General features: G+C 43.6%; 1 protein-coding gene across 3 annotated transcripts; it reads right to left on the reverse strand.

Annotated features, from left to right (window-relative positions):
- Positions 1 to 865: 865 nt before the first annotated feature.
- Positions 866 to 27,834, reverse strand: BUB1B (BUB1 mitotic checkpoint serine/threonine kinase B). 3 transcript variants are annotated; one of them, XM_038138467.1, is made up of 23 exons: positions 27,226 to 27,834; positions 24,902 to 25,084; positions 24,497 to 24,556; positions 24,128 to 24,272; positions 23,173 to 23,369; positions 22,914 to 23,092; positions 22,606 to 22,799; positions 19,813 to 19,907; positions 17,453 to 17,679; positions 17,064 to 17,176; positions 16,715 to 16,818; positions 16,372 to 16,424; positions 15,502 to 15,586; positions 15,002 to 15,116; positions 14,218 to 14,504; positions 13,137 to 13,318; positions 10,985 to 11,131; positions 10,764 to 10,879; positions 10,332 to 10,493; positions 9,493 to 9,635; positions 5,544 to 5,715; positions 5,075 to 5,181; positions 866 to 1,411 (listed from the first exon to the last, which is right to left on the reverse strand). In XM_038138467.1, exons 2-23 carry the CDS (start codon positions 25,042 to 25,044, stop codon positions 1,222 to 1,224), a joined length of 3,216 nt encoding a protein of 1,071 aa, XP_037994395.1. In that variant the 5' UTR covers positions 25,045 to 25,084; positions 27,226 to 27,834; the 3' UTR covers positions 866 to 1,221. The 3 variants fall into 3 exon arrangements, with proteins under 3 accessions (XP_037994395.1, XP_037994396.1, XP_037994397.1); XM_038138468.1 differs by lacking the exon at positions 27,226 to 27,834 and adding an exon at positions 26,395 to 26,495; XM_038138469.1 differs by lacking the exon at positions 27,226 to 27,834 and adding an exon at positions 25,408 to 25,729.
- Positions 27,835 to 27,946: the final 112 nt, after the last annotated feature.

A 27,946-nucleotide genomic window follows, 5' to 3' on the forward strand; every position in this document is an offset into this window, starting at 1 on the left:
CCCTCTCAGAGAAAGTGTAAAAAAAGGCATTAGGAATCCATGACAGTAAAAGAAGACAGGCTAAAGTAAGAGGAACAGTGATGGAATATGCAGAAAAAAAGCAGGAAAGAAGGTGGCTTGAAGCAATATGGAAAAGACAAAACTGAGTTCCACCCCAAAATTTGGAGATAACACAAAGGGGGAGAACCAAACAGAACCGTGGCTGGAGAATTCAACAAAATTAAAAAACACAGTCCATTTGGCTTCTTAGGGAGAGGAAATTGCCAATGATGCAGTTGTCTACTCTCACCTTCCTGTGTGGGAGAAGCTGCAAGGAAGTAAATCCCAAGTCTGAGAAGTTTCCTTACACTTCAAGTACACAGTACCACCTTGGGTTTGGATCTGGTAAATTCCGTTGTCTTGAATAAAATGAAGCCTTTGTACTGGTTTCAGTAATGCAGTACAGAAAAGGTTAAGACATATAACTATCCACAAAACCCCCCAAAAAATCCTGCCAACACATCGCTTAGGGCAAATTGAGATTTCAGGGATGCTCAAATCCAGTCAGGAACTCCAGCCCTCGCAAAAGTAAACAAAACTCTTGCCTTAAGAAGAAAAATGGTTTATGTGTGCAGCTTTTCCACTTGTGACTTCACCTACTTCTTCTTATGACAATTTTCTACAAGAACACATTCCAAGTAGAAGCATTCAAGCTGTATTCAAGTGTCCAGGAAATCCCATGTGGTTATGAAAGCTGCCACCAAATGAGGGGCTTTTGCATCCAGCAGCCACAAAATATTCCCAGTCACACAGCAGCACTCCTGCATGGATTCTAAATGAAGTCTTTTGAAACCATTTGATAGCAATGTTAAATATGACACTCGCTACCAAAACACAACTTTATTGATTCAACACCAAGTAAAAGACCAACTGAATGCAGGACAAAGACATTTCCAAGAGTGTGGTTCAAGGTAGGTGTTAAATTTTTAAGGAGCTGTACAAGAAGGGGAGGTGGCAGTTAAGACAAACAATTTTCTCTCACAAACTGCTCCAACACAAAAAAGGTTCATGTAGAGGCTCAGGAGGTTTTCCATAACTCATGCAATAGAAACAGTCTTGAGCAAGTCCCATGTGAAGTATTGCAGAAATGGCTCCAATCACTCTCATGTTTACATTTGAAAACATAAGAAAGCAACAACAAATTCTTCTCTAGAATACAAAATGTGTTTGTTTTCTATGAAGTCACTGGAAGTTCACCAGGAGAAAAGTTTCTCCCACGGCAGCTAAGGTCAACAAAAGTCGTTCTTTGAAAGAGCTGTCAAACATTTCACTGATTTCCTCTCTCAACTCCCTCAGCAGAGGTACTGTGGACTTACCATCTGCATTCAGAATTCTCTCAAAAAGTTTACTCCAGAAATCACTGTCAGGGGTCCTAAAAGAAACAGAGCAGTGTTCAGTAGAACAATACACACACACATACAATGTATCTATCAAGGTCTCCATTTATATTCAGCACTAAACATCCTGGGAGAACCACGCCTGAAATAATAATTTCACTCACCTGAGTAAATATAAAGGAAAACTAGGAATGCGTTGCTCATTTTATATGTATGGACCCCATTCTCTTTCTCCAATAGGTTTAAGGATAGTAACTACACAGGTCTAAACCAACTGTTTATACAGTTACCTCTACTAGCATACCTGACCACTACCACCATTCACTGTAAGCCAAGGCAGTTTCAGTTTACAGGAATTATCAAGAATATTTTTGAAATAAACAACTTGGGAAACTCCTTTCATGAATAAAGGGCAGAGGTAAATCTTATTTACCCACTTGCTAAGTTAAGTTAACAGGGCAAAATTAAAGGAAAGCTACAAGGAAAAAAAAAAGAAAGGTGGTTTAGAGCCAGTTTTGCTTCCTTTTTACTCCGCCTTCCATCTGCCAGAGTTCTGTACAGATAATATTTTGGAGACAATTAATAGTAATAAATCCCCTCTCTCCCAGATGTACCCACACAACATGAATAAAAAGGTTAAATGACTCATTTAAGTCTCAGAAAACTGATATTAGAGCAAACCCTTTGTTCTTCAGTCTTGCACTGCTACTGACTACTGAAGCACTTTTCTCCCTCGAGCTAGGAGTTACAGTGGCTTTGAAACACATTATCTGCCTCTGCTTTATCTGACTCACAAAACAGCAGCAGCCAGTCTCAGAATGAATCCAGCCTGTACTATTTCACTGGTAACTCTTATATTTGCTAAAATAATTAAGTCAATGCAGAACCTAACCAAGAAAAAAATATGCAAGACTTGAGTCCATTTTCTTTGGGGGATTAGATGAGCAGGAGGTGTGGCAGAGGAGATGAAGTGTTGCTAAGGAGGTGTAAGGAGCTCTGAGTGACAAAAATAGTCCTAAAAATTCAAATGCAGCTTCTATACCCTGCCTCACATAAACCTGCACAGATGAAGTTTCTTAAAATAGTACAGTGAAAACAACAACAAAAAAATCACCATATCCATTCTTTAATAACAGTAAAAGCCCTCCCCTGAAAAACAGGCTGTCAGCATTATACTAGGAGATGAAAAAACCAACTTGATCACAATTTACATTCTACCTTCTCCTAAATCTCTACTACAATGTTTCAGTGGTTTCCACTCGTTCTGTCACCTTTTAAGTGGGTTCTCTTTTATTGAAAGCAATTGACCTTGGAAGAAAAATGTTGTGCTCTACCCTGCAATTCCCCACTGCTTCGGTATTTTGCTGAACTGGTACTAAAATCAGTAGCTCTTGCAGTCATTCTGCTATATCTGCATTTGTTTAATAAAAATAATTAAGTCCTGTTTAAAAAGCTTTCTTAAGATAAGAGGGTCATGGTTTTTGTATTTAACATCAGTCAGCCTTGTAGTAAAAAGCCTTATTTCTAGTTGTCAATACCTGAATTCTCAGAACCTTTTTTGAGGAAAGTTATTCTGTCAATAAAATCCTTGAAAAAAACCCCAACCAACCAACCAAAAAACCCGAAACCAAACAAACAAACAAGCAAAAAAACCACCCCAAAACAAACCACCAAACAAACTCAAATGAACCTCAAAGAAATTTTAAAAATCACTTTCCAAATCACTTGGAGAACTTTGAACACAAAGGACAGAAGCAATGTCATCTTTACAAAAGCAGAATTACTAAAAGCAACAGGAAGAAGAATCCTGTGTCTTTAGGGGTGTTACAGGGACACCAGCACATGTATGCACAGGATGAAGAGCAAAATTGATCTCCAGCAGCTGACTCTTCTCCCAGGGAATACTCAATTGTGGAGCCTCTTCTGGTGGATGAAGGCTCCCTGCAGCAGTGAATTTGCTTGTCACAGATTACTTGAAAGCTTCAAACTGACTAGAGCAAGTGGCATCAATCAATAAGAACTAGACAGACTAAAAGATCCGTGTGTGAATGGAAATGGGTTCAGTGCAAATTCCTTATTCCCAAATAATGAAATACCTCATTTACACTGCTGATATCAGACTTCAGTGCAATGTGTAACTAAAACACTTATGCAGACATTTATTGGAATAACTGATATGGAAAAGTAAGTATAGATAATGAATGATAAGTCTATAACACTTTCAGAAGCAAAGCAGAAGAGAGGGTGGAAAAGAAATTCCTTATTTGTACTCTGAAGTCTCAAATGATGAACTGATGCATGCAGGTGAGCGAGAAGCCATTACAGCCTGGTTCCAGCTCCACAGAACTTGTGCCCAATCTTTATCTTCTTCCTGCTGTATCTCCTCTAGCCCTTCACAGGTCTCACTCCTCAAGACTCCCTCCAATTTCTACCTCAGCCCAAAATCCTGATTTTTTTCAATCCAGCATCCCCAGCCTTGTCTACAATTCCTTTCCAATAAACTCCTCCTCCCCAAACTCCACTGACAGCCAGCCAGCCCTATCCTTCCCAACTCCGACTTACTATTCCTCCTGCTCCAGTTATCCAGTTACTGCTCTTTTTCCCATACCCACGTCCTGATCAGGTCCCTGACACCATGTCCCAGCCTTCTCAACTCAGGCCTTATGTGGCTTCATCTGCAGTAGCTCAATTTAATCTCTTGCAGAATTAAACAAGGAATATCATAGTAGAAAACCAGACATGTACCCAGTAAAGGAAAAAAAAAAAGGCATTTTTATCTCTGTACACAGCTTAAGAAGATTGGATTTTTTCCAAAGGCTGAATACAACAAACTGGGAGATGTAAGCAGTGCAGGTTGCTAGGGAACTGGACAACTCCCACGCTGGTAGCAGGTTTTCTTAAAGCAATGGTCCTAGGAGTGATCCATGATCCTGAACCAGATACCTGTCCAGCAACTGCTGCCATGAGTGCCGAGTTCTGAAAAATCCTTATGAAATGCCAAGGCAAGAAAACCTGCAGTATGTGCCTAACAAAATAAACAGCTGTTCAGTGTGAGAACAAACAAAGGGCACAGGAAGGGAGAGCAGACTTATAATCAAAACATGCAGCTAAAAGATAGCAGTAGAATTTAATACCTGAGACAAACAGCAGCTTCCAAAAAGCAGCTGTTTGCACTCTTGCATCTTAGGTGACAGTTTTAAACTGTTTCCTTTGCTGCACAAGTGTACTGTTTCTACAGCTGTTACACCCTGCCACCAGTGTCTTAGTAAAATGAAAAAAAAAAAAAAAAAAAAGCAGAAAGCCAAAGTAATCCCTTTCTGAGGCAACATGCTCATGTGATCTTTGCCCCCCTCACCACCCACCCACTCACAAACTTCTCCAAGCTTGATCTGTAAGGTGCTGACTAAGTCAGTCTCATCTGAAAGCATGGAAAAAGCAAAATCATCTCAGCTGGATTATTCATATTCAACTTAAAATTGTCTCCTACACAGCACTGAAGCTACCAGTGAACAAGTCCAACAATTTCATAATTTTAGGCCCCACAAAACTAACACTTTTTGGCAAAAAGAGCCCCAAGTTGTCGTACATTCCAAGCTCTGAAGATAGCACAGTTTAAGCTCTGAAGATAGTATCACTATAAAGAAAATGAAGTTAGATGTCTCTTCTTTCCCAGCAGCCCCCTCTGCAAAAGGACTTACTTTGATAAGTTTTGGCTGATTTTCCAGACGGAATTCTCCTGATAGACCTGGATATGATCCCCAAACAACAGCAAGTGGACTATATCTGCAATGCCGACCAAGTCAACCTGTAATCACAACAAACACCACAAAATTCAAGGTCTGTCACTTTCTGTTCTTACTGCTTTCACGCATTTAAGTCGGAACCATCTTTACACCAGAATCTTCCAGAGACCTGTTAAGCAAGAAAACTTCAAAAGGTAAAATTCTGTTTTCATTGTAGGCTTCTAAATAAGTACAGTAGCTACAATCACTGAACAGCACTGCTAATCCTTTCACTTAATGTCAAAGAGTCCATCAGATGCAAAATTCTCTTTATTCAGTATTTATTGATCAGAGCTTTCCACAGCACTTGTAAATTTTCACTTGAGAAAATGGGTTTTGTAAAGGAAACACAGAAATTAAGATGTCCTACTACGTACAGACTCACCTGATAAGGAAAAGAACTTTCTGCCAGAAGCTGTTGTCCATGAGGGGTCTGAGCTGTGGGAAAGTTATAGGGCAAGCTGACTCGAGGCAGTACCCTCAAATCCAGACTGTGAGAGAAATCCACCACCTTCAGAGCATTTGGCACCTCCTCATTAGAAAATGCGTCGCAGATCCTGAGCAGAAGAAGCACATTAGGCAGAAGATGATCCAACAAACTTTTTCTTTCTTTTAGAATTAAATTTAACAGCATAGTGAAGGTGAGTCTTAGCCATGTCAATACTCCCCTCTGATGGCTGCTGTCAGAACTACTGCTGCTAGGGCTGCCCTGGATGGCAAGGGCTCACAGCAGGGAGCTTAGGGATGATAGTGCTGTCTCCACAGTAAGCAATAGGAGACAATAAAGAGTTGAGGATGATGCTATTTTTGTATTTGTCACAGTTATCTGAAACAAAGTCTGTGGACCGTGGGAATAGTGTGATGCCTTTTCACTGGTCCTGAAATTATGAGCCAGACACAGGTGATAAGAAGGGGTTACCTTTGTAAGGATCCTTATGGTGCACAACACGCCAAATGAAAAGCGCTGAAGATGCACACATAACAAAGCAGATACAATTTTTATATGTTTAGCAAATTAGCATTGTGGGGTTTCGTGCCCGGATTGGGGTGACCCCGAAAGATGGAAAAGTCTCTGCTCCAACCCGTGCCTTCCAAGAAAGACTCAGTAGTCCTCTGTTGTCCGGTCTCAAGGTTGTTTATTGTTGGTTATCTAAAAGATTCTTTTCCCTGAACTGCTGTGGCCCGTTCAGCAGCTCAGACAAAGGCACACTGCCCTCCCAGGGGGCTGCTGCCATCTTTTATATCATACATTACGTGTTACATGTTTATACTTTTTCCCCAATACCTACTATCCATATTGAATGGTGACTTTCTACACTAATCCAATCTGTGAGTGCCAACATCACCAAAGACATGGAGGCTAGGAAGGAGAAAGAAGGAGGACAGGGTACACCCAAATCCCTCCATCTTAGAACTCCTGACCCCCATGTCCAAACTTGGACCCCTGCGTACAAGGCTTAAAACCCCCCTGTACAGCACTCAAAAATCCTTCCTTTCACTTCGAAACTACTTCTGCTACAACACCTAAACTTGTGTGTGTGGCTTGTAATTCTCCATACAGAGTTGGTAATTTGCTCCATGGGCTAAGATCAAAACCCCACACGTGTCTTTGGCTGCATGCCAGGGTCTCAGAGCCCCCTGCCAGCGGCTCTGGCCATCCAGGGCACCCAGAGGGATGTCCTGGGTTCCCACAAGCAAAACTGACAAGAATCCTCAATTAGAGACATACGTGATGAGGTAATTCCCCCTGGTTCTACCCTTTTCTGAACAACCCCCCTTGGATAGGAACTGAACTTTGTTTATGAATATGCATCTTGAAGAGCTGGTTTTCAACCTTGGCTCTCAGAGAGCCTAACCTTGGACCCCAGGGCTTGGAGACACTGGGGAATTTATTTTGTCTTTCTGTCTATTAGAGTAGGTAAAATGCTAAAAATAGGCTACAGAGCTACAAATATATATACATAAAGAATATAGAGAATAGCTAAAAGCAAAAAGGCAAGAGTCAGTTTGGAATCAGTGTAATGTTTTGCACTTCTCCCTCTCCATCTAAATCTCAGAACACCTGATACAAAAAATAATTAAGCTTGATAATACTTCTACAAACTTCTCCTAGTGTACAGGTGAGGAAGGACAAACCAGAAGGGCAGGGAGCAGTATCTCTATCGACAACTGCCAAGCCAACAATATCCACATATCACAGCTCTCACTACTACTCTTCTTACATACTTGTATGCTCTGAGCTTATTTTCTAAGTTATACTATGCACTTGTCCTTTTGCTATCTGAAAAATCCCAACTCATTATCCTAACTTTTTGGCAGTTTTTTGTTTTCTATTTGGACAGAGAAATCCAGCAGGAGGTATCCAAGTCCATCAAGCCACTATTAGATCAGTGACTTCCAAAAGAGATGCAGCACCCTAAGGGATGTGCAAGACAACCCATTGCAGGATGTAAAGAAAATAATAGAACTAGCATAGTACAGGTATGTAATTTATAAATAATTATGTAAATAAGTTATTAATAAAATAATCACAAAGAAATTATAAGTAAAATATGTTGGGAGTATGTATGTTAGATGACTGTAGGCTTAAAGTAAATTTAAATTTAATAGCTTTTTTTAACATATCAACGATAACTAAGAACAGCCCCAGTGAATTTATGTAATGGAATTATATCTGATTCATTAGACATTCTGGTTACTGGCTTCTCACTGATGCCTGAAGTTTTTAGCTTTTATGTATTCTTCATGTATTTGGAGTTCTGTAGACTGTTAAGTGCCTCAGTGTAACTTCCAGTAGTTTTCCAGCTTTCCTTCCCACAATGAACAGGTGCTTATTGACACATTGTTAAAATTTTGTTGTGCCTGTAAGTTATCCAAGGACACTTTATTCTGCACCAGATAACCATAGGCATAATAAAGGTAGTTGAGGAAGGCAGAACCCAGGAGCAAGATTACATAATCAACTGCTCCTCTAATTGGACAATATTGGCCAGATATTCTAATTGCCCCATCTTATCAATTGCAAGGATCTAATTTGGGGCACTGGCTTCTGCCATATTATGTACCTGAAGGCACACAACCTTCAAGTAAGGGTTTGCTTTTATATTATCATTCTAACATGGTCTGGAAAAGTTTGTCCTTTATTTCCAGACATCACCATACTTGGTTCACAGATCACATTCCAAGGGATACGTGACTTTGTTAACATAACATGGCAAAGAGCTTAAAGAAGAAAATTAGGTCTATGCATTAAGGTACAAGTTGGACTGCAGAGGAAGCTGAACACTTTGTTTAGGGCATCTGGATATTCCAGTTCCACCTGTCTTCTGTCTTCTAATCTCCTGGGTTTCAAGTATGTAAAGGCAAGTTACGAACCATATTGTAACCTGCATTAGCAGTCCAGAACCTTGGTAAAGCAGAAACTTAAAAACACAAGTAATAGCAAAACCATTTTGTTGAGCATAAGTTTTGCAATGTCAATGTATACTATTTCTGCAGGAAGGCTTATTCCTAATTTAAGTATTTTCACTCTTACCAGAATACACTGGAGGCTAAAAAGCCCAGACTGCAAAATCAGACCTGTTTTGCCAGTGGGCAAGTTCAGCACTAGAGGCACAGAAACCAACTTAAGGAATAGTGTAATTTTCTATAATGCAAGACCATAAAGAATTACACAAGGATAAGCTCAGCAATGCACCTCATCATTGCTGCCAAGGATTGCCTACAGCAATTAAGATACAGCACCAGTTACACCCTAAGACTTCACCATCCTCCAGAGCCACACAGCAGCAGGGGCGACCCTGTCACAGCCAAGCACTGGAGAGCCCCTCCCAGAACTGGGAATTCCTACGGGTGCGTCCATCCACGGGCAAAGAGACTTCTGACTGTGCTGGGACAGGGCCCAGCGTGGCCAGGGGGCAATAAACGAGCTCACACCACTTCCAGTGCAGGAACATCTGGGGTCAGCCTCCTCCTGGGTTCCTCCCAAAGCCTGCCCAGGGCTCAAGGAGCAACCCCGGGAGTTGCCTTTTTTGTTCCTACACCCCCAAAACCCAGGTGCGGTCTTATCTGGTTTCTAAATACAGGAAAGTGAATAAATGTTTTGACAATGAGTGGATATGTAGATCATATTGCTTAAGATTCTTTGTTAATGAGCAGATACGAATATAACATTTGGCTGGAAGGTTCATCTAGAGGTCAGCTTTGGCTCAGGGCCTGCTGTTCAGGCCTCAGTGTTTCAGTTTGCCAGCTCAAGGGTAGAAGTTAGAGCAGCACGGGCTCTGTAGCTGAAATGACTGTTCTGTACCCTCCCATACTGACAGGCAGAGACAAACCTGTCTCCCAGAAACAACACCTCTGGCCTCAGATCTCCATGGACAATCTCAGCTTTGTGCAGCTTCTCTACCACATGCAGAAGATCATGAACAACCAAGAAGATGATTTCCTTTGTGATGAACTTACGGTCACGGAGAATATCCTGAAAAGAGAATAAACATCTATCTCTGTACCCTTCTACCTTAGATTAGGTGAAATATTTATAGCTCACTTTTTGTTTCATTATTCATGTGTACAGAGGTAACAGTCCCACCATAAGTTCAGTATAATCAGATTTTGCCCAGACATAATTACAAGAACTGTAAGCTAGGAAACATTGTTATTCAAAATTGGACAAAAGACCAGGAGGAGGAAATTGAACTGAAGACTGAAATCACTACTGAATTTCAGTCCTATTTGTATGCAACAATTCAAAATGCACTTACAAGACTTAAAGTGCGAATCATTCAGCAAGACATTAATTGCTATGACCTTGCTGTAGCTGACTGGAATGTATTGAAAGAGGTCAAGTTAAACAACAGCTTTAGATGCAAGTCTTGCTGTGGAATAACATGTGGTTCTTGGCTTCAGTCCTTTATGACTCACAAAGACAGAAAATGTGAAAAATTGGTTCAAGATTGTCTCTGAGAAGCACATGATCTATGAATAAGAAACCAGACCCAACTGAGGCATTAACAGACAGCCCTGATTTGTACACAGATAAAGCCCAGAGCACATGTATTGCAGGATAAGACAGGAGAAGCTCTTCAGCAAGGAACATAACACCACTCCAAACTCACTACTGGCACCCAAGCAGGAGTTTGGACCTTCCAACTGTCCTTGGTTTGTCTGTACTGACCCTGAGTGTGAAGCAATTTGTATCCTTGTGCACAATGGCACAGCCATCCTGGTACAGGTAACAGCTGCAATTCTCACTGAAGCTCTGGTCAAAGTCAGAATTCAAACGCTTCTGTAACTCAAGGGTGATATAAAAATCCCAAGGCACAGGCTGAGAATACACCTACAAGAAGGTACATAAGAAGAACATTTATTTTTGGAATAAAGTGAAAATTGCTCATTTTCATATTCTTCTCATCTTTTTTTTCCCCCCCTCCCACTTGATCAAGGAAGAAATTTTTCACAGTCAGAAACTTTTAATCTATATCCTCAGTTAGGAAGAGGACTCAAAGTAGCAAACTTCTCACATGGAATTCAGAAATTAAGAGTTTATATTAATGGATGAGATTTTACCAGTTCACACTTCTTGTACAATAACCATCGTGTGTGTTACCTTTATTGCAAATCCCTTTGCATCCCACTGGAAAATGCATCCAGTTGGAATGGCAAAAAACATCTTGTATTCTTCGTTGTTCCAATATTCCATTTTGATGCAGTAAGTCTCATTTCCTGTGTTGAAAGTTTACATTCATAAACTGTCACAGTAAATAGCTCTTCCCAATTCAAACCCATCAGAACACAAACGCTGCACTGCAGTGGGTCTGGCACACCTACCCAGCTCAACGTCATTCTCAACCTCCATGTGAGGCAGAGCTCCAGCCTCCAAGTGAAAATCTGGAGAAGCAGCCAGTGATGACAGCACAGAGCCTAAAAACTTTTTACGCTGTTCAGGGCTCCACAGGAACTGAGCCACATCATCATCTAAGAAAACAAACAACATGAAAAAATGAGCTGAAATTGTGATAACTCTCTGCAATTTGGTTCTATCTGTCAGTAAAAGTAAGCTGGATACTGGAAACTTTCGGTCCACATTCTGATTTACTGTTCATCTCTTAGCAAGTCAGCTCATCTCTTTCCAATAATTCTGGGAAGTCAATGTGACCTTTGTCTTTAAAACTGCCTTAAAGACTTTTATCACGAGGTCTCAAGGTCTCTACTGTAGCATCATGCAAAATGTATCTTTCACAAGAGACAAAGCTCTGAATTATTTCAGCCACAGCAGAATTCAAACTCATTCTGCAAATCAACACTCCCTTTTTCTATCTATGCCCATAGCAAGTGATTAGTTTGGGGCTTTTACATTATGGGGTTTGATTATAGCAGAGGATTAATGTAAGAAAAGGAAAACAAAGTTGGACTCCAACTCTGCTGTTCCCTGCAATGTTAAGAATTTAATGCCTTTTATCTCCTGGAAGACACCTGTAGGATTGGACTTATTTTCCTTTATAACAGAACATAAGGTCATTCAATAGATGAGTTGATCTGTAAAAAACCAAGGTAGCCTCAATGTTTACTCTGCTTGATCATTTGAGATAAAACACAAGAACTAGATAGCCTCTACTGCCTTGCTCCAAATGCTATGGCTGTAATGAGGGAGAACATTTTAAACTTTCACAGTACACACGTAAGAACCAGACTATCTACTGTTATGCCCACACTTATTTGAAAAACACTGCAATAAGTACTGCTCAATTCTGTGAAAGAGCCAGGAAATAGTGTAGGCTGGAGGCTACAATGTGTTCCAAGCTGTTGCCATCACAAACCTAGGAAATTTATTGGCATATTTGGCAGGAATAACTGACTGACATCTGAAGTAACTTTTATTCTCTACACGGTATTAGGAATAACTATATCCAGGGTGAGAGCTGCAGCCCAAGGGAGATGTGAAGAAATCAAGAAACAAAGCAACTGGAAAGATCCAAAGTTTAAAAAAGGACCATTAAAACTTCTGAACAAATGCTTTTTTTTTCTGAAGAGATTTTTCATCTTGCGCTAAAGTTTAGTACATATGATAAAAACAAGACAAAGATCCACCCAAAATATCCCAGCTATTACAGTGACGTGACTTCTAATTGTATTTGCATTCCAAGTCCCAAGCATGCTTCATCATAAAATAGTCTGCAGGCACATGAGAACATAACTCTCCAGAGTAGATACACTGAAATTTCAAATACACTAATAATAGCATCTAATAAATAATTCTAATAAAGAATCATAAACCAAAACCAAAAGAGTTAAAGAAGGTTAAACACCTTGAACACCATCATCCAACACACATCTAACTCCACAGGCCAGATTTTGAACGCTTTTTGGGACCATTTCTGTTCTAACTGTAATCTAAATATTTAGAACAGAAAGAAACAAGTGTCTTTAACTACAATAAGCAAAGAAATTGACTATTTAAGTATCAGAACTGTTTTCCCTCAATAGGAATAAGAAGGATACTGTGAAGCAGCACAACAGTTTACAGCATAGTTAAAATGCAGATTTAAACCAAAATTATGCAACTTGCACTAGACTCCAAATTCGTATTTATCCTTTCCAAAGGAGTAGCTTATCAGCACATCAGGAGACATACAGTATGATGACAGAGAAAAAAGAAAGACAAACCAAAACCAAGCTACCTTAAAAGTTATTACTGCCATCCAGTCCAAATTTTTCATTTTGGAATTTGACCTCATTACTCCTACAGACTGCCTGCTTTACTACCCTAAGTAACTTCTCTGCCACTTTAATACTGACATGCTTTGGAGGCTGACAAGAATCCTGTACTGCACCTCACTGCTGCTTCAGACAAGGGAGACAAGTTCAGACACCAGTCACAGTAATGGGAAACACACAATGCAGAGTGGGAAGGACAGAAACCCCCCCATTCAGTGACAGGTGCAAGTCATTGGTTGTGAGTGAAATTCAGTTGAGTACTAACCAGTAAGGTCTCCACCTCCAGAATCAGTAACCCCTTCAGCAGGCAAGCTCTGAGCCAGCTCCAGTTTCTCACTGATCTGCAGGTACTTAATAGCAGATGTTTGTGTAACAGAGGACAGAGAACCTCCTGAGACTGAAGCACCTGACGAGTGAGTATCTTCCAGGCTTGCTTCCATGATCGGGCTGTAAATAAAGCCATCAAGTACTCAGACTAACCACAGATACAAGTTGTAGATAAGATCAACCCGGGGACTAGGACAGGATACTGTGCACACCCAGATTTAATTAACATGAAGAAATTCTTTCCCATCCGTAGCAGAAAGCCAGAAATCATGTCAGAGCTTCATTTCAGTTTTGATGATTGATTATACTCAGAATCTTAGCCTAGAGATGATTTTATTAACCTTCTCTTCCACCAAATCTAACTGCTACAACAGAAGACATCCTGAATATTTATCACTACCTTTGCTACAAAATTTCAGTGCTTTCAAAGCAGTGAAGGGTTGGGTGGGAAATATTTCTTAATTATAATCAGCAAGGTTTTCAAGGAACCTCCTGAGTAAAAAACACATTCAGCATGATATACATGTTTATACATCCTAAGAACCAGCAAATTGACTAAGCTCAAGATTAAGAAACGCCCATACAACACATGCCTTTTCTTCATAGAGATAAAAAGGTTTTTCTTCTCTCCAGGTGTTTTACTCTGTAGAAGAACTAAACTTCAAATACTAAAAACATTTTATACAGTCAAAATACATACAGGAGCCAATAGTATAAAAGGAACTGGTGATTCTGCTCTTCATGCTTGATAATGAAGATAGAAAACATTTATTAATTTCTCTGCAACTTGTTTAGTTAAAAAACCTTGTACTTGAGGCCCACAGCAGTAATACAAAAAAGCCAAGTGGGCTTGCTATTCCCTCTTCAATCTGCTCAAGGCAAAGTGGACCCTGAGCTAAAGCAATGGCTCTCTCCAGGATATTCTGGTCTTTTCAGAAAACTCCTTCCGAGGCAACACTAAAACCACAGCATGAAAGGCATGCAGGAGAAGGGGCTGAAGGTCCCTTGCCGTCAATTACCTGAGTTTCTTTACACTGAGAGCTTCAGTGTATGCCTCTTCACCCACCGGTGTCTCCTGATTCAGAGGTGCACTCTTGGATTCTGGGCTATCGTCCTTCAGTTCACTCTGAGAGAAAGCAGGAGCTGGGACTCTCTGAGCTAGCACCCCGTGAAAGGGCGTGGAGGCCAGGTGGGCAGCCCTGTTAAAGTCACACGTGTCCTCTGGGTTGGCACAAAGGCTCTTGTTCTTGTAGGAGCCGCTCACAATCGCATCCTCACTCAAACGTTCAATTCCATTCAGCTCATCCTGGGAAAAAAAACCAGAAAAGACAGTGAAAGCCTGCAGATTTTATGACAAACCCTTCTTTTATTTAAAAGCTGAACATTTCTCTTCTCTTTCCTCCACTCCACCACCTTCCAACATGAAGAGGACATTCAGCCTTCATGAATTCTACTTATCACAGAATCCCAGAATGGCCCAGGTCGGAAGGAACCCTAAAGACCTTGACTTCCACCACCTCGCCATGGGCAGGGACACCTTCCACAAGCACAAGCTGCTCCAAGCCCCAGCCAGCCTGGCCTGGAACACTTCCTGGGACAAGGCAGCCACAGCCACCACATGCTATTTCCAGGACAATCTCACCACCCCCCTGTTCAATTACTGCCATGCCAGGCAGCAGGTTAGAATCCTCCTCTTTGGCACGTGATGCCGGTCCAGCCAAGCTGACTCAGGCTGACAGCAGCACAGGCTGCCTTGGTGTCTCCTGGGCACGAAATCTGCCACGGGCTGAAGCGTTTCCTTACACAGGCTCCTGCTCCTGCTGCTGCCGCGCTTTCCTTGGCGCTCAGAGAATCCACAGGATTACGAACAGCGAGAGGCTGACGGGCCCTTTTCTGATGGGCACGATCTGCTGAACAACTGAGAGGAAGTTGCAGTCAGTTTCACATTTATTAGAGCAGCTGCCCATCTCCAGCAAGTTCCTCTCAAGGGTTTAAGTCCATTGATCATTCCAATCAACCAATTTCTACCACACAACTAACAGTAAGCAAGAGATCAGTAGTACACTACAGCTCTCCAAAATAAAGGAGAGCAGCTTAAATAGTTCTAGGTTGAAGATGAAGAACAGAAGACTATTTCCTCATCATGGATTCTGAGTAATTAAATAAAAAATACCAGTATAAACAAAACAAAACACACACACCCCCACACACCCCTACAAGAAACAATTATTTCAGCTCCTGCAGCAAGGGTTTGTTGTTTCTGTTGTCCTTCCCTCTGAAATCCAGGTCTTGAACAATTCTACCTTATATTCTGATTTGTCAAAGCAGTGGATTCATCAAATATAGAGAAAAATGGAACAGCAGCCGGTGGGGGAAGCAGACCTACATCTGTAAAGAAAAACCAAGAGGCTCTATCATATCCCCAATTCTTCCAAAATAGCATATCCCACACTACTGAAAATAGTTAATATGCTGTTCTAAAAATACTGCTCCTAACAGGAAGTTACAGAGCTGGCAAATAAAGAAACCTATTTAAAGAGGTTTGGTTTTGCCACGTTCATGAACCACCCCTTTACCACCATGTTGTGAGCTAACTTGCCGTGTTTAGACTATTGTAAGTATTTCTGCAAGACTGTCTCATTTCTCTGTTTCTCCTTAGAGTTTAAAAATCTGTTTCCTCTGTGGCTGTCTGGGGATACATCAGGAGTCTGGATAACCGCTGTCAACAGCAACAAAAGTCAGCTGCGATCAGAAGTAAACTTCTTCAGGATTTGACCTTCCCAACAAAACTTACCAAAACCAACAATACACAATTTTGGAATGTATTCCCCTAGCAAAACCTCTGAGGAAAAAGGATTTAAGGTAATTATTAATCTCATGGTAGCACTAAACTCTTCTGAAATGTTAGTCAGACTACAAACATGAAAGATGGAAGAAAACTTCCCAGCTACTGAAAGAAAAGTACCCTTCTTCTTGAAAGTCCTTTCAAATAGTGACAGTTCTCAGATGCTCCATGTTTTGCTCAATAAGGTAAAAGGCACTACTAACACACACACTGTCATTCTTCTAATCCACCTAAGCTTTGGGTTTTACTTTGCTGCCTTCTTGGTATTCATGGAACACTTCCCTTTAACCACACCTTCTCGTTAATGGTAAAAAACTTGACTACTTACCCTCAGAACAAGATGGTTTATGTAGTTGAATATCTTCATAGACCTGGAATTCACTGTGAAAAAGATAAAATAAACAAGTCTGTATTCTACAGACATTCACAAAATATAAGAAAAATCTGTAAAAAAGGCAAGCCAAGATGACAAATGCTTCTTGTAACAAGTTAAATCCCTCAGACAAATAATTAAACATATGGAGAAAGAGCAAAGATCCTAGTTACAGGCTGATGCCAAGGCTATATTCCATTCTACCTGAGAAAACAGGCTGCTAGTGATCCATGTTACTAGTCATACCTACATGGACTCACAAGTGTTCTCCCCGCTGGCTCAAAAACCCCTCTATTACCTTTGGGACTGAGGCTGTTTCTCCCCACATTCTTCTGCACTGGAAAAAGTAAATCCTTGCATTCCCAAAGGTGTGGAAGCTACCAATACCTCGGCTGCCGCTGCCTGTGGAAACAAAGACACATTTTGGTTCTACAGTGATAGAATGGCAAGCCAGGCAAAAAGGTTCCAAAAACATGAAGATAATCCCATGTAGCCATTAAAACTCTGATAGATAATGGCTGCCTGTAGCCCCTTTTATTTGTTCGTAGCATGAAGAGAGTAAAGTCCACTTTTATTTTATAGTGAACTTAAAAGGCATCATTTACTCTTTGCAACCATATCTATTTGCAGTTAAATGAGGACAATACCTGTTCATGTGGTTGCTGCTGCTTGTTATCTTCTTTCTTCTTCAATTTCTTTTCCAGCTCCTCAATTTTCCTTTGTATTTCTTCCTTCTTCCGTTCTATGGCTTGTATTTCATCTAAGGAAAAAACACCTCTAAGGCCCAATGCCTATTTCACATGCAATTGGTGGCTGCTGCCTAAATTGTCAAGGGGCCAAAACTTCAGGTGGTCTTTGCCTGTCCCACAGCTTCCACGATAAGCTATTGCATGAGTTACTGTCTCTGTACCTGACAGCAGTTAAACAACTACTCCTGTGGAAATAGAGAAGCAGCTGCAATACCAGACAGAAGCAAATACAATTTTATGATTCCATCTGGAATGCCTTACTTGCTCCAGCCCACTTTGGAACATACCCTCGTCTTTTTTTCTCGCTTTCTTCCTGTAGATTTCAGCTCGGATCTCTTCAAAAGAGAATTCATCCACTCCAGCATAAACTTTCTCTTTGCAGTACATCACCATCTCTTTCTTGGCCTCAGCATCCTGCTGCTGATGCTGCACTCGCTGCAGTGGGTCCTGCCGCTCCTCAGGCTTGCGAGTACTTAACACACGGTTTATGCTGGGCTCAATTTTGCAGGGAGTCCTGAAAATGCAGGAATTTATTACTTGGGCTTTGTGAATGTCGTAATACGACACGAAAAGACGACACGGACACTGCTGCTCTCCAGGTGAACAAAAAAGAAGGACCTTTATTTTCTGACTCCAACATTTATAGTTTTCCAAAAGTGACAGTGGATTGGAGGGTGACAGTGCCACCTCTCCAATGACACTGGACAGACCAAGAGTCCATCAATTCTCTCCTCCTCCATGAAAGAATGCAAAACATAAGTTGTTTACAGAACTGTGTGTGAGAAAGTTTGTTACAAGAATGCAAACATCAGAAGGCTTAGCAAAGTCTTAGAAAATCAGGGTGACAGTGGACTTCACTGTAGCACAGAAAAGCAGGCACAGGAGACAGCAGGGCTAATTTCAGAACCTAGTTTTGGAGTAGTGTAAAGACATTCTGATCTGTGCTTAGAAAAAATACATGAGAAAATTGGAATGAGTAACACTAAACTACTCAGAATTGTGTGATAACTAAAACAGAACAAACAACAACCAACAACAAAAGACAAATCCATCCTAAACTGTTTATAAGGTACGGTCAAAAATAAATAAAATTCTTATGATGTCTAAACTGCCCTGCATCCTGAAATAGGATCTGTTCAATCTAGTTCCACTGAGCTGTGTGACCACAGGCATGACAAGGCCCTAAACTCTGGTTTGTAGGATGATTATCTGGGAGAAAAGGGACACAGGAGAAAAGGGACTTAAAAATTGACATTCTTGGGCCAGATGAAACCTACATGCTAATTTCAGGAGAGAAGAAGCAATGCTAGTACAGCTTTACAAACACCAGGAACCAGCTGACTTCAGCTGGATAAACTCAAATCTGGAAATGATCATGAGGCAAACAGGTGTTCCAGGTTTCGAGGTTTAAAAGTATTATTGGAGGAGTGTGGGGATCAATACCAAGATCCCAACAGGATCCTTCTGCCAAGAACCCTGGACCACAGCTCATGGCATGATTTGGATCACATTTAAACAGTTTGAGCATAACACTTCCATATTTGGCAGGTAACAGAGGAAACAGATTCAAAGACAGAAAAAAACCCCCAAAATCTACTTTTAAGATTTCAACTCTATAATCTAACTATAATCTAATAAATCAACTACATAATCTAAACCTACAAGCCAAGTCTCTGCCTCAGTCCCTTAGAGCTGGCTTAGCCTGGTGCTCAGTTCTTCCCACTCCGCCCCTCTCCCTGCTGTGAAAGCTGCTGCCTCGCTAAGTAACAAACCTTCATCCCACAGACCAGCGGGCCAAGAGATTTACCCTGTGATGTGGCATCACTGACCTTCAGGAGAAAGAACCAGCCTTACAGTGTAAACAGGAATGCAGATTTTACATATTTGTCAGTTAACCACGGCACAGCCACGGGCAGAGCCATTCTGCAGTCCACACGCAATCCCTGCTGCTCACCACCTCAGCACTCCTTGCTTCCATGCAATTCAGACCTCTGGGAACTGTCTGAATAAGACTACCAAGCAGTCTTTTCCACACCTCTCTCAGAAGGAGCCTGTCTATTCCCTGGCCATCACTAGCCACAGAGAGGTAGAGCAGCCTTGCAAAACAATGTGTTTTCCTTTGCTCTAACTAAACCACCCCATCTCCTGGGATTTATCAGCATTTCAGGGAGCACTGGACGAGCAGCACGCTCACTCCTCCACCACCTAAGCAACACTGTTGGCATGGCAACGCTGATAGCTTATTTCACAATAAACTCCAGATATGCTGAGCACAGAGTTCCCAAGACAGGAAAAAAACAGCCACAAGTCTGCCTCCATTCGGGGCCCTTTCACAGCAAACAGCACCCTAAGACACGGAGCTTCTGGTTTTGTGTAAACACACTGAGCTAAGCCATTCAACTCATTAGCATCTATGAATATGATATAGGCCCCCACAGCACGAGCAGCACTCTACACTCCCCATGTCCTTATGCAACCTCTGCTGAAGCCTCTCTCTCCAAGCTGCAGCACTGATTGCTTCCAGGCTGACAGATCCTTACATTCTTCCCGCTCGAGAAGCTTAAGGACTTGGCAAAACAAGCCCCAGCTTCAGGAAGCAGCTTTGAGAATTCCAAATGCAATCCCCCATCTCAAACTCCAGACTCACATCATTTGTGGCTGAGCTGACTCGTCCACGTAGGGGGTGAAGCTGGGCACTGGGGGGGGCACTTCCAGGCCGGAGCTCACAGCGCTGCGCGGACGCTGGGGAAGGAAAGGCAACGTGAACAACGCAGGCATTGCTTTCAGGCTCCACATCCCCCTGCATTCTGCATCTCCCTTCCCCTCATCTCCTGCTCATTTGTTCGTTTCCTTACACAGAAAATTCAACTTGATGGAGACTTTTCCAGAATGAATTCCCTTCTGACACAGTCACAGCCCCCCAGCTGAACAATGGCACCTGTAAGTCTTCTCCTGTACGTCCTCACCAGCCCCAGCTCCTCTTATTCTGAGGGAGTGTTTATATATATTGAGGGATATATATACACATTATCCTGGTCAGGCTGACTATTCCTTATTTTCCACACGTGCCACGTTCTCATTTTACAGCCAAGATTGTCCCAGTTCTATGATAATATTCATTCCCTGTCCACCAGTAACCTCCAGACTTGGAGTTTGGTTTTTTTTCAGTTTTTCCAGTGAGAGACTATTGCAGCACCACAAAAATCCCTTAACAGTTTCCAAGGTCCATCAGTACAGAGAAGAGGTGGAATTTAGTCTGACAACACACTAAACTCTCATTTTCCTATTTCAATTCCCTGAGACTCTTCAGAACAAAAAAAGTTACATGGTGGGAATGCTTCACAAACTCACTCCTCTTTTCCATCATTTCCCAGACTGCTTCCTGAGGCATCTTGAAACCAGCAGTAAAAGAAACCCCATGGCAGGTTTTACTATGTCAGAGCATTCACCAAAGGTTATTCTTGCACTGCCCTTCAGTGGAGTGGAACTAAACATCCTTGCCTCTTCTGCCAGAAACAGGATATGTTGTTTAATTAAATCTAAGAAATTTCATTAAGAGGGGAGCAGAGACTATTTATTCTAAGGGCAGACATTAAAAGAAATATGGAAGCGTTCAGAGACCAGAGTGAATGTTTTAAACAGCAAAAAGAGACTGGCAAACTCAATTTTATATTAATAATTCTTCCTCACTCTCCTCAGCTATATTAAATCTATGATTTAGTTAACTTTTCCAATCATTTAACCAAACTGCTTTCTACCTGAAAAGAATGTTCCTGCAGTTCCCCTAAATTTTAGCCTGGTTGCATCCCTCCCTCTCTCATTCGAGTTTTTCTTGCCAAGCTTCACTTATAACAATGTCCATAACGAGAAGATGGAAATACTTTCATTATCTCAATGCCTGAAGTTTTTAGCTCACACGTATTCTTCATGTATTTGGAGTTGTGCAGACTGTTAAATGCCTCAGTGTAACTTCCAGTACTTCCCCACAGGGAACAGGCCCTCACTGACACATTGCTAGAATTCTGTTATCTCTTGCCTGTTACTTCTCCAAGGACATTTGATTTTGCACCACGTCATCACTGGCACCGTAAGGGAAGGGGAGGAGGGCAGAAGCCAGGGAGGAGATTCCCTAACCAACTGCTTCTCTCACTGGACAACACTGGCCAGATATTCCAATGGCCCAGTCCTGGCAGCTGTAAGGATGGAATTCTGAGCACTGCCTCTTGCCGTACCGTGTACCTGAAGGCTTTCAAGGAAAGCTCGGCTTCTACATCATCATTCCAGCACGGTCTGGAAAAGCCTGTGCTCCAGCACGTGGCCAACAGAACAGACCATGGGGACACAAGCACCATGGAGCCACCCTGGGACATCCAGGCATCCGCCTCGCCGCTTTCTGCTCCTCTTCTCTCCGCTACAAAGAACACGGCGGCACTGGGGCTTATCCGAGCACCTCTGAAACAAACCTCACCTCACAGCATCCGTTCCCTTCACACAAGCTCTTCCATCACTTCTCTACCACAGCCTAAACACCTGTAGCATAGATGCTCCTTTTGATGTCTCGTTTAAGCCACTGGAAGCTACTCCCTGTCATCCTATTGCCAGGATAAATATTCCATTGATACTGCACTCAAAGGCTTTTGATCTGCGCTCTTCTCTTTTCCTCACAAGCGCTTCAAAACAAGACTTGCAGAACGCTGCACGGGCCTTCTTTGCACAAGACAGCCAACAAGCTCTTCCTTCAGCTTCCAGTTGCCAAAAGAATTCAACTCCTACGCTTCTGCCTTACAGATTGAACTAATGCCTGCCTTCTCTCCCCTTCCCTCAGCTTTTGCCTCTTACATTCCTTTGCTGCCCTCCAAACATTTCAGCAGGCCACCTCTGCCAATTCTGCTGCTCAGCAACAATTTCCTTCTCTTGATTTCACAACTCCACAGAGGTTTGGAACCTGACTCCAGCAATATCAGCCTGCTAAACTCCAACAGAGGGCACATGGCCAGGGACTCTCTAGGAGAGCAGCCACTCACAAGGACAGGCAGTGACAGCACAGGGGGGAATGGCCTTAAGCTACAGGAGGGTGGCTTTGGATGAGATACTGGGAACAAATCCTTCCCTGCGAGGATGCTGATGCATGAGGATGCCCTGGCACAGGTTGCCTTCAGAAGCTGTGGCTGATCCATCCTTGGGAGTGACCAAGGCCAGGTTGCACGGGGCTTGGAGCAACCTGGGCCAATGGAAGGTGAAACTGGATCATCTCTAATGTTCCCCCCAACCCAAACAATTTCACGATTCTATTATTAAATCTGTATTTACAATAGACACAAACCACAGGCATGGGAGAAAGAGACAACCTCTTTTTTAGCAACCTCTTTTTTAGCAATCAGAAGTTATCAACTTCCACACACCTTCCTCTCTTTGCCCCCTCCATTTTGAGCCACCTTACCCTGCCAGAGTTCCACGGTCCTGCGCTGAGTTCATTCTCCTTGGCCCTGGGAACTGGAGGTGCTGGCCATGACTGTGCTGTAAGTGTGGCAATCTCAGGTCCAGACATAGAATTTTCATCAAATACAGCAAAACTTGGAGCATTTGGGAGCTGTAGAGAAGCCTGAGGCTGGCAGCTTCTGTTTGGGTTCGTGACTATACGCAAGAAGATTTATGTCAGTTAACCTTCAACCATCACATTCAGTTGCAAATCTCCCTATAAAGAGATTAAAATCCTTCAATCACAGGTTTTTTAGCTCTTTAACGTACCTTTAAGCGCGTCTCCCACACGACTAATGGGGGCTCTCACTTTCTTCTTCCCTCTGCCTTTGAGATCTGCCAGCGAACTTCTCTGAGGCTCTGCAATTTCCAGCAATCCCATATTGTCTCCATCAGGACTTTGCTCGAGTGCCAGTAGTGTCTGCCGAGAAACACGTGCCTGAAACTGCCTGGAAAAAAAACATTGGAGAAGTCAGCATAACCTTCCCTATCCCGGGAACCCAGGTGAGCACCCAAGTTCTTCCCTTACTTGTGATGAGCCTGGAGCTTGTCCAAAGGCTCAGCCTTGCGCTGGAGTCCTTCCTGGAATATCAGATCTGCTTTCCTGAAGCTGCCCCTGGCCTCGAGTGCCTCTGCCCAGGTGATGTAGAGCAGGGCCAGCGTGGTGCCGATCTCCTGGCTGCTCAGGTAACTGTAGAGATCCAAGGGCTCGTTGCAGCAATCGCCCTGAAACGACCCAAGGATGTCTGTAATCACACGGCACTGCAGGGGGGTCCGGGCAAAATCTGCATTTCAACACCTCCAGCAAGAGCCCAGTGATTTCAATACAAGTCTGATGGGAACAGTTCTAAGGCCAGCACACAGAATTTTATCATTTCTTACTTAAATGTGAGGTAATTCAATGACTGAATTGCACCATATTAGTATTCCTGAGAATGAACAGTTCTTTTAGCTTCAGATAAAGTGCAGCACATTCCTTGCCACTTTTGGAACGGGTAGATTACCTCAGCAAGCTAAAGGTGGGGAAAAGCTGCTTTTAAAAAAATGGACAACAAAAATTACAGCAATGGAGAGACAGGACAGGACCAGAACACACTTAGCTTGCTTTAGAGTTTTAAAGGACAGAGATAGAAGAGAGCTAGAAGCTAAAATATCTGGTAGGACGACTGTATTCTAGATGTTGTATCTTTAAATAACTTCTCTTTCTCCTTAAATAAATGTTTGAACTCTATTTATTCAAGGCAGCATTTTCAAAACAAAAGCTTCTAGAGTTTCTAGCTGTCCAAAGTGAGCAACCCTAAAAAACAGTCTGGAAATGAGAAGCAGAATTCAAGAGTAACAATTGCAGAAAAATATGTCCAGTATTGCACTCCTTGTACAACACTGTTTAACTGTTGTCACCAGAATCAACTTAGCTGTGTGCAGACAAAAGGGCAAGGTCCCAAGGAAAAGCAGCACCCAAGAGATGCTCCCAAAAGACTCACAAACTTGAGCCAGAGATTAAGATAGCGAGGATCTTGGTAGTATCGCTGCTGCCCGTGGAGGGCTTGCACTGCCCTTTCCAGAACAGCTGCCAGGTTGCCATCCTTGCCACCCCCGGGGAAGGTCTGCTCTGTCCACCTGATGTACCTAGAGACACAACGTGTTCATAGCAAGTCAGTTCTTAATAAGCGTCGAAAATAGAAAGAGATTACGAAAAAAATAGGCATAACATTGAAGCACAATATAATATTTAAAAACAATAATAAAACTTAGCTTTCAAGGAATTTCTTATTAAATTAGAATGTGTTTCCCTTGCTTTTCAAGGATACGTGACCATTTAACTCTTTTTTCTGAAATAAAGAAAAACTTACCGCTCCCACACATCCAGAGGATCATCTCCAGAGTAAAATCGTATTTCTGCTTCAAACTCCCTAAAACATAACATTATTCATCCAATAAATACATTGGTATCACTGTAAGTTGATCATGTATATTACAAATTAAGAGTGAGTTACTAATTAAAAAGCACAGCCAAATCTCCCTCATGTTTGCTCTTTAAATGCTCCATTGCAAAATGAAAAAGTTGAAGTCTGTGCTACAGAACACCTGCATCGAATAGTTCTAAAATCCTAGAGTGTGGCAATAACACGGACATCAATTACTAAACTTCTTTCATGCCTTTTTAATGCCTATGAGATTGGTACAGTTAAAGAAGAGATAGATAAAATGAGGAGGGAGGAAGATAAGGGGAAAGGAGCTATTATAACATCACTTACTGTTTTTTAAGCTGCACAGCAGTGTGGCTGGAAGAGTCCTGCTGAGACAGCGCCTCTTGCAAGCTGGACATCACCCGTCCCTGCCTGAGGGGCTGCACATTCTCCTTGCTCAGCTCCCACTCGTGGCTGTCCTCCTGGGACATGACCACCTCAACTCCAATCCTGAACACTTCTCCTTTAATCCTGCGTTTAAAAAGGAATGGACACCTGTAAGGCTAGACACTGACCTGGAACCTGACACGGACGGCTTTCCTAAACCCTTTCACCCCGAATTTCTGGACAGCCAAAACATCCCGCTTAGACACCCAACTTTTAGGGGTTTTTTAATGGAACTTGGGGGTTTAATTCCACCCTACGGGAATATATGAAAAAAAAAGCGTCTATCTTGACAATGAAGAACGGCAAGCAGGCAATATTACCAGCAAAAGCCACTAAGATTAAGCCATCTCCCCCCCCCCCCCGGTGATTGCTCCTGCCCCGAGACCCCCCCGCCCCACCCTCCTCACACGGGCTGCGCTCCGGCCAGGGGGAGCCTCAGCCAGGCTTAGTCGGGACCCTCTGGTCCTTCACCAGTCCGACGAGCGGCTGCAGCAGGCGGGGGCACAGCCGAGCCTCCATCCCTGCCGGGGGCGGCGGGGACTCCCCGCTGGCACCGACGGGAGGCGACGCTGCTGCTCCCCCGGGACGCGTCGCCCCACGCCGGGACCGGGCACCCCGCGCTGTCCGGGCAGCCCCAGCGCCGTGCGGGCCAGGAAAACACGACTCAGAGCGCCACAGCCGCGAGCGCCAAGTACCTCAGAGCCTAAAGGCCCTCACGGATCCCACACAGACACCCCCCCACAGCCCTACGCACCTCACAGCCCTCACGGATCTCCCTGTGCCCCTCAGCCCCGCGCACCCCACAGCCCTCAGCGGCGCGCCCCTCACGAATCCCGCAGCCGTCAGTCCCGCGCACCTCACAACTTAGAGCCCCTCAGCTCTACAGGAATGCCGCAGACCCCCATAGCTCCTCAATCCCTATACACACCTCACGGCTCCTCAACCCCACAGGGATGCCACGGACCCTCTCAGCCCCTCACAGACCCCCGAGCGCCTCTCAAGGACCCCACAGCCGCACGCACCTCACAGCACCGAAGGCCGCCTCAGAACCTTACAGACCCCACAACCACGAGCCCCGAGGATATCGCAGCCTCTCACGGACTCCACATCCCACCCCACCCCCCCCCCCGGATCCTCGAGGACCCGTCATGGCCCACAGCCCCTCAAAGACTCCACAAGCCCTGAGCCCACCCCAGCCCCGCAGGCGCGCGCGCCCCTCACGGACCAAACCATCCTCAGTCCCGCGCACTTGCCCGCCCCTGAGGCCGCCACGGTCCCTCAGGGGCACCACAACCCTCAGCCGCCGCGCGCGGCTCACCCCACACGGCCTCATCCCTCACGGACCCCAATGCTCCTCAGGCCGCCCCAGTCCCGCAAACCCGAGCCGGACGTACCGCGCACAGGTGCCAGCGGCGCGGGCTCCCCGCACCGCCACAGGGCCCCAGCAGCGCTACAGCCGTAACGGCGCCGCCGCCTCAGAATTCAAACCTCTCCCACCTCCCCATTGGCCGCGCCCCGCCCCACCTGATCGCGTCGCCAGGAGGCATCACGGGAAATGTAGTTCCCGCCTCACCCGCGCCGCCGGCGGGAAATAATGAAAACTTTTATAATACTGCGCTCGCCGTTAATCTAATGTGAAAGGCATACTCCTGTTCCTGCTCCCGTATGTTCCCGCCCTTTCCCCCTGCTAACAGCTGGAACTGGCTGGTTCTCCACGTTATTTCTCCGTCTTAAATTCATCCTGTCATTTTTCCTGAGGTGCTCACCTCATGCAACTGGCTATGTATCCCAATTTAGTGTCACAGAACACCTCCCTTTTTGGGTATCCCTAAAAAATAAATGGTTTGACACTCCCAAAAGTGGCTCCCAGAAATGTTAATAAGATGCTTAGTCCCATTAATCACCTTCTCTCAACAAGTATAAAAGGAACTGGTGATTCTGCTCTTCATGCTTGATAATGAAGATAGAAAACATTTATTAATTTCTCTGCAACTTATTTAGTTAAAAAACCTTGTACTTGAGGCCCACAGCAGTAATACAAAAAAGCCAAGTGGGCTTGCTATTCCCTCTTCAATCTGCTCAAGGCAAAGTGGACCCTGAGCTAAAGCAATGGCTCTCTCCAGGATATTCTGGTCTTTTCAGAAAACTCCTTCCGAGGCAACACTAAAACCACAGCATGAAAGGCATGCAGGAGAAGGGGCTGAAGGTCCCTTGCTGTTAATCACCTGAGTTTCTTTACACTGAGAGCTTCAGTGTATGCCTCTTCACCCACCGGTGTCTCCTGATTCAGAGGTGCACTCTTGGATTCTGGGCTATCGTCCTTCAGTTCACTCTGAGAGAAAGCAGGAGCTGGGACTCTCTGAGCTAGCACCCCGTGAAAGGGCGTGGAGGCCAGGTGGGCAGCCCTGTTAAAGTCACACGTGTCCTCTGGGTTGGCACAAAGGCTCTTGTTCTTGTAGGAGCCGCTCACAATCGCATGCTTGCCTGGTGGACGAAGTAGAGCTAGCAATCAAGAGAAGTGAGGACAAAGCAGAGCTACCAATTAAACAATGCGCTGACTACGTAGACCAAGATAAGAAGTAAATATAACAACGTTTAGAAGCACAATAAATGGCTTTTTCTGGATTCACATTGAATCTGCAGAGTTCTTTTTCATCTCACTCCACAATCTAAGCAGCAGTATTGGCATAGCATCTCTGATAGCTTATTTCACAATAAACTCCAGATATGCTGAGCACAGAGTTCCCAAGACAGGAAAAAAACAGCCACAAGTGTGCCTCCATTCGGGGCCCTTTCACAGCAAACAGCACCCTAAGACACGGAGCTTCTGGTTTTGTGTAAACACACTGAGCTAAGCTATTCAACTCATTAGCATCTATGAATATAGGCTCCCACATCACAAGCAGCACTGAACATTCCCCATGGCCTTTTGTATCACAGTAGAGA

This window comes from Motacilla alba, chromosome 5 (assembly GCF_015832195.1).
Source record: "Motacilla alba alba isolate MOTALB_02 chromosome 5, Motacilla_alba_V1.0_pri, whole genome shotgun sequence".
Lineage (NCBI taxonomy): Eukaryota > Metazoa > Chordata > Aves > Passeriformes > Motacillidae > Motacilla > Motacilla alba.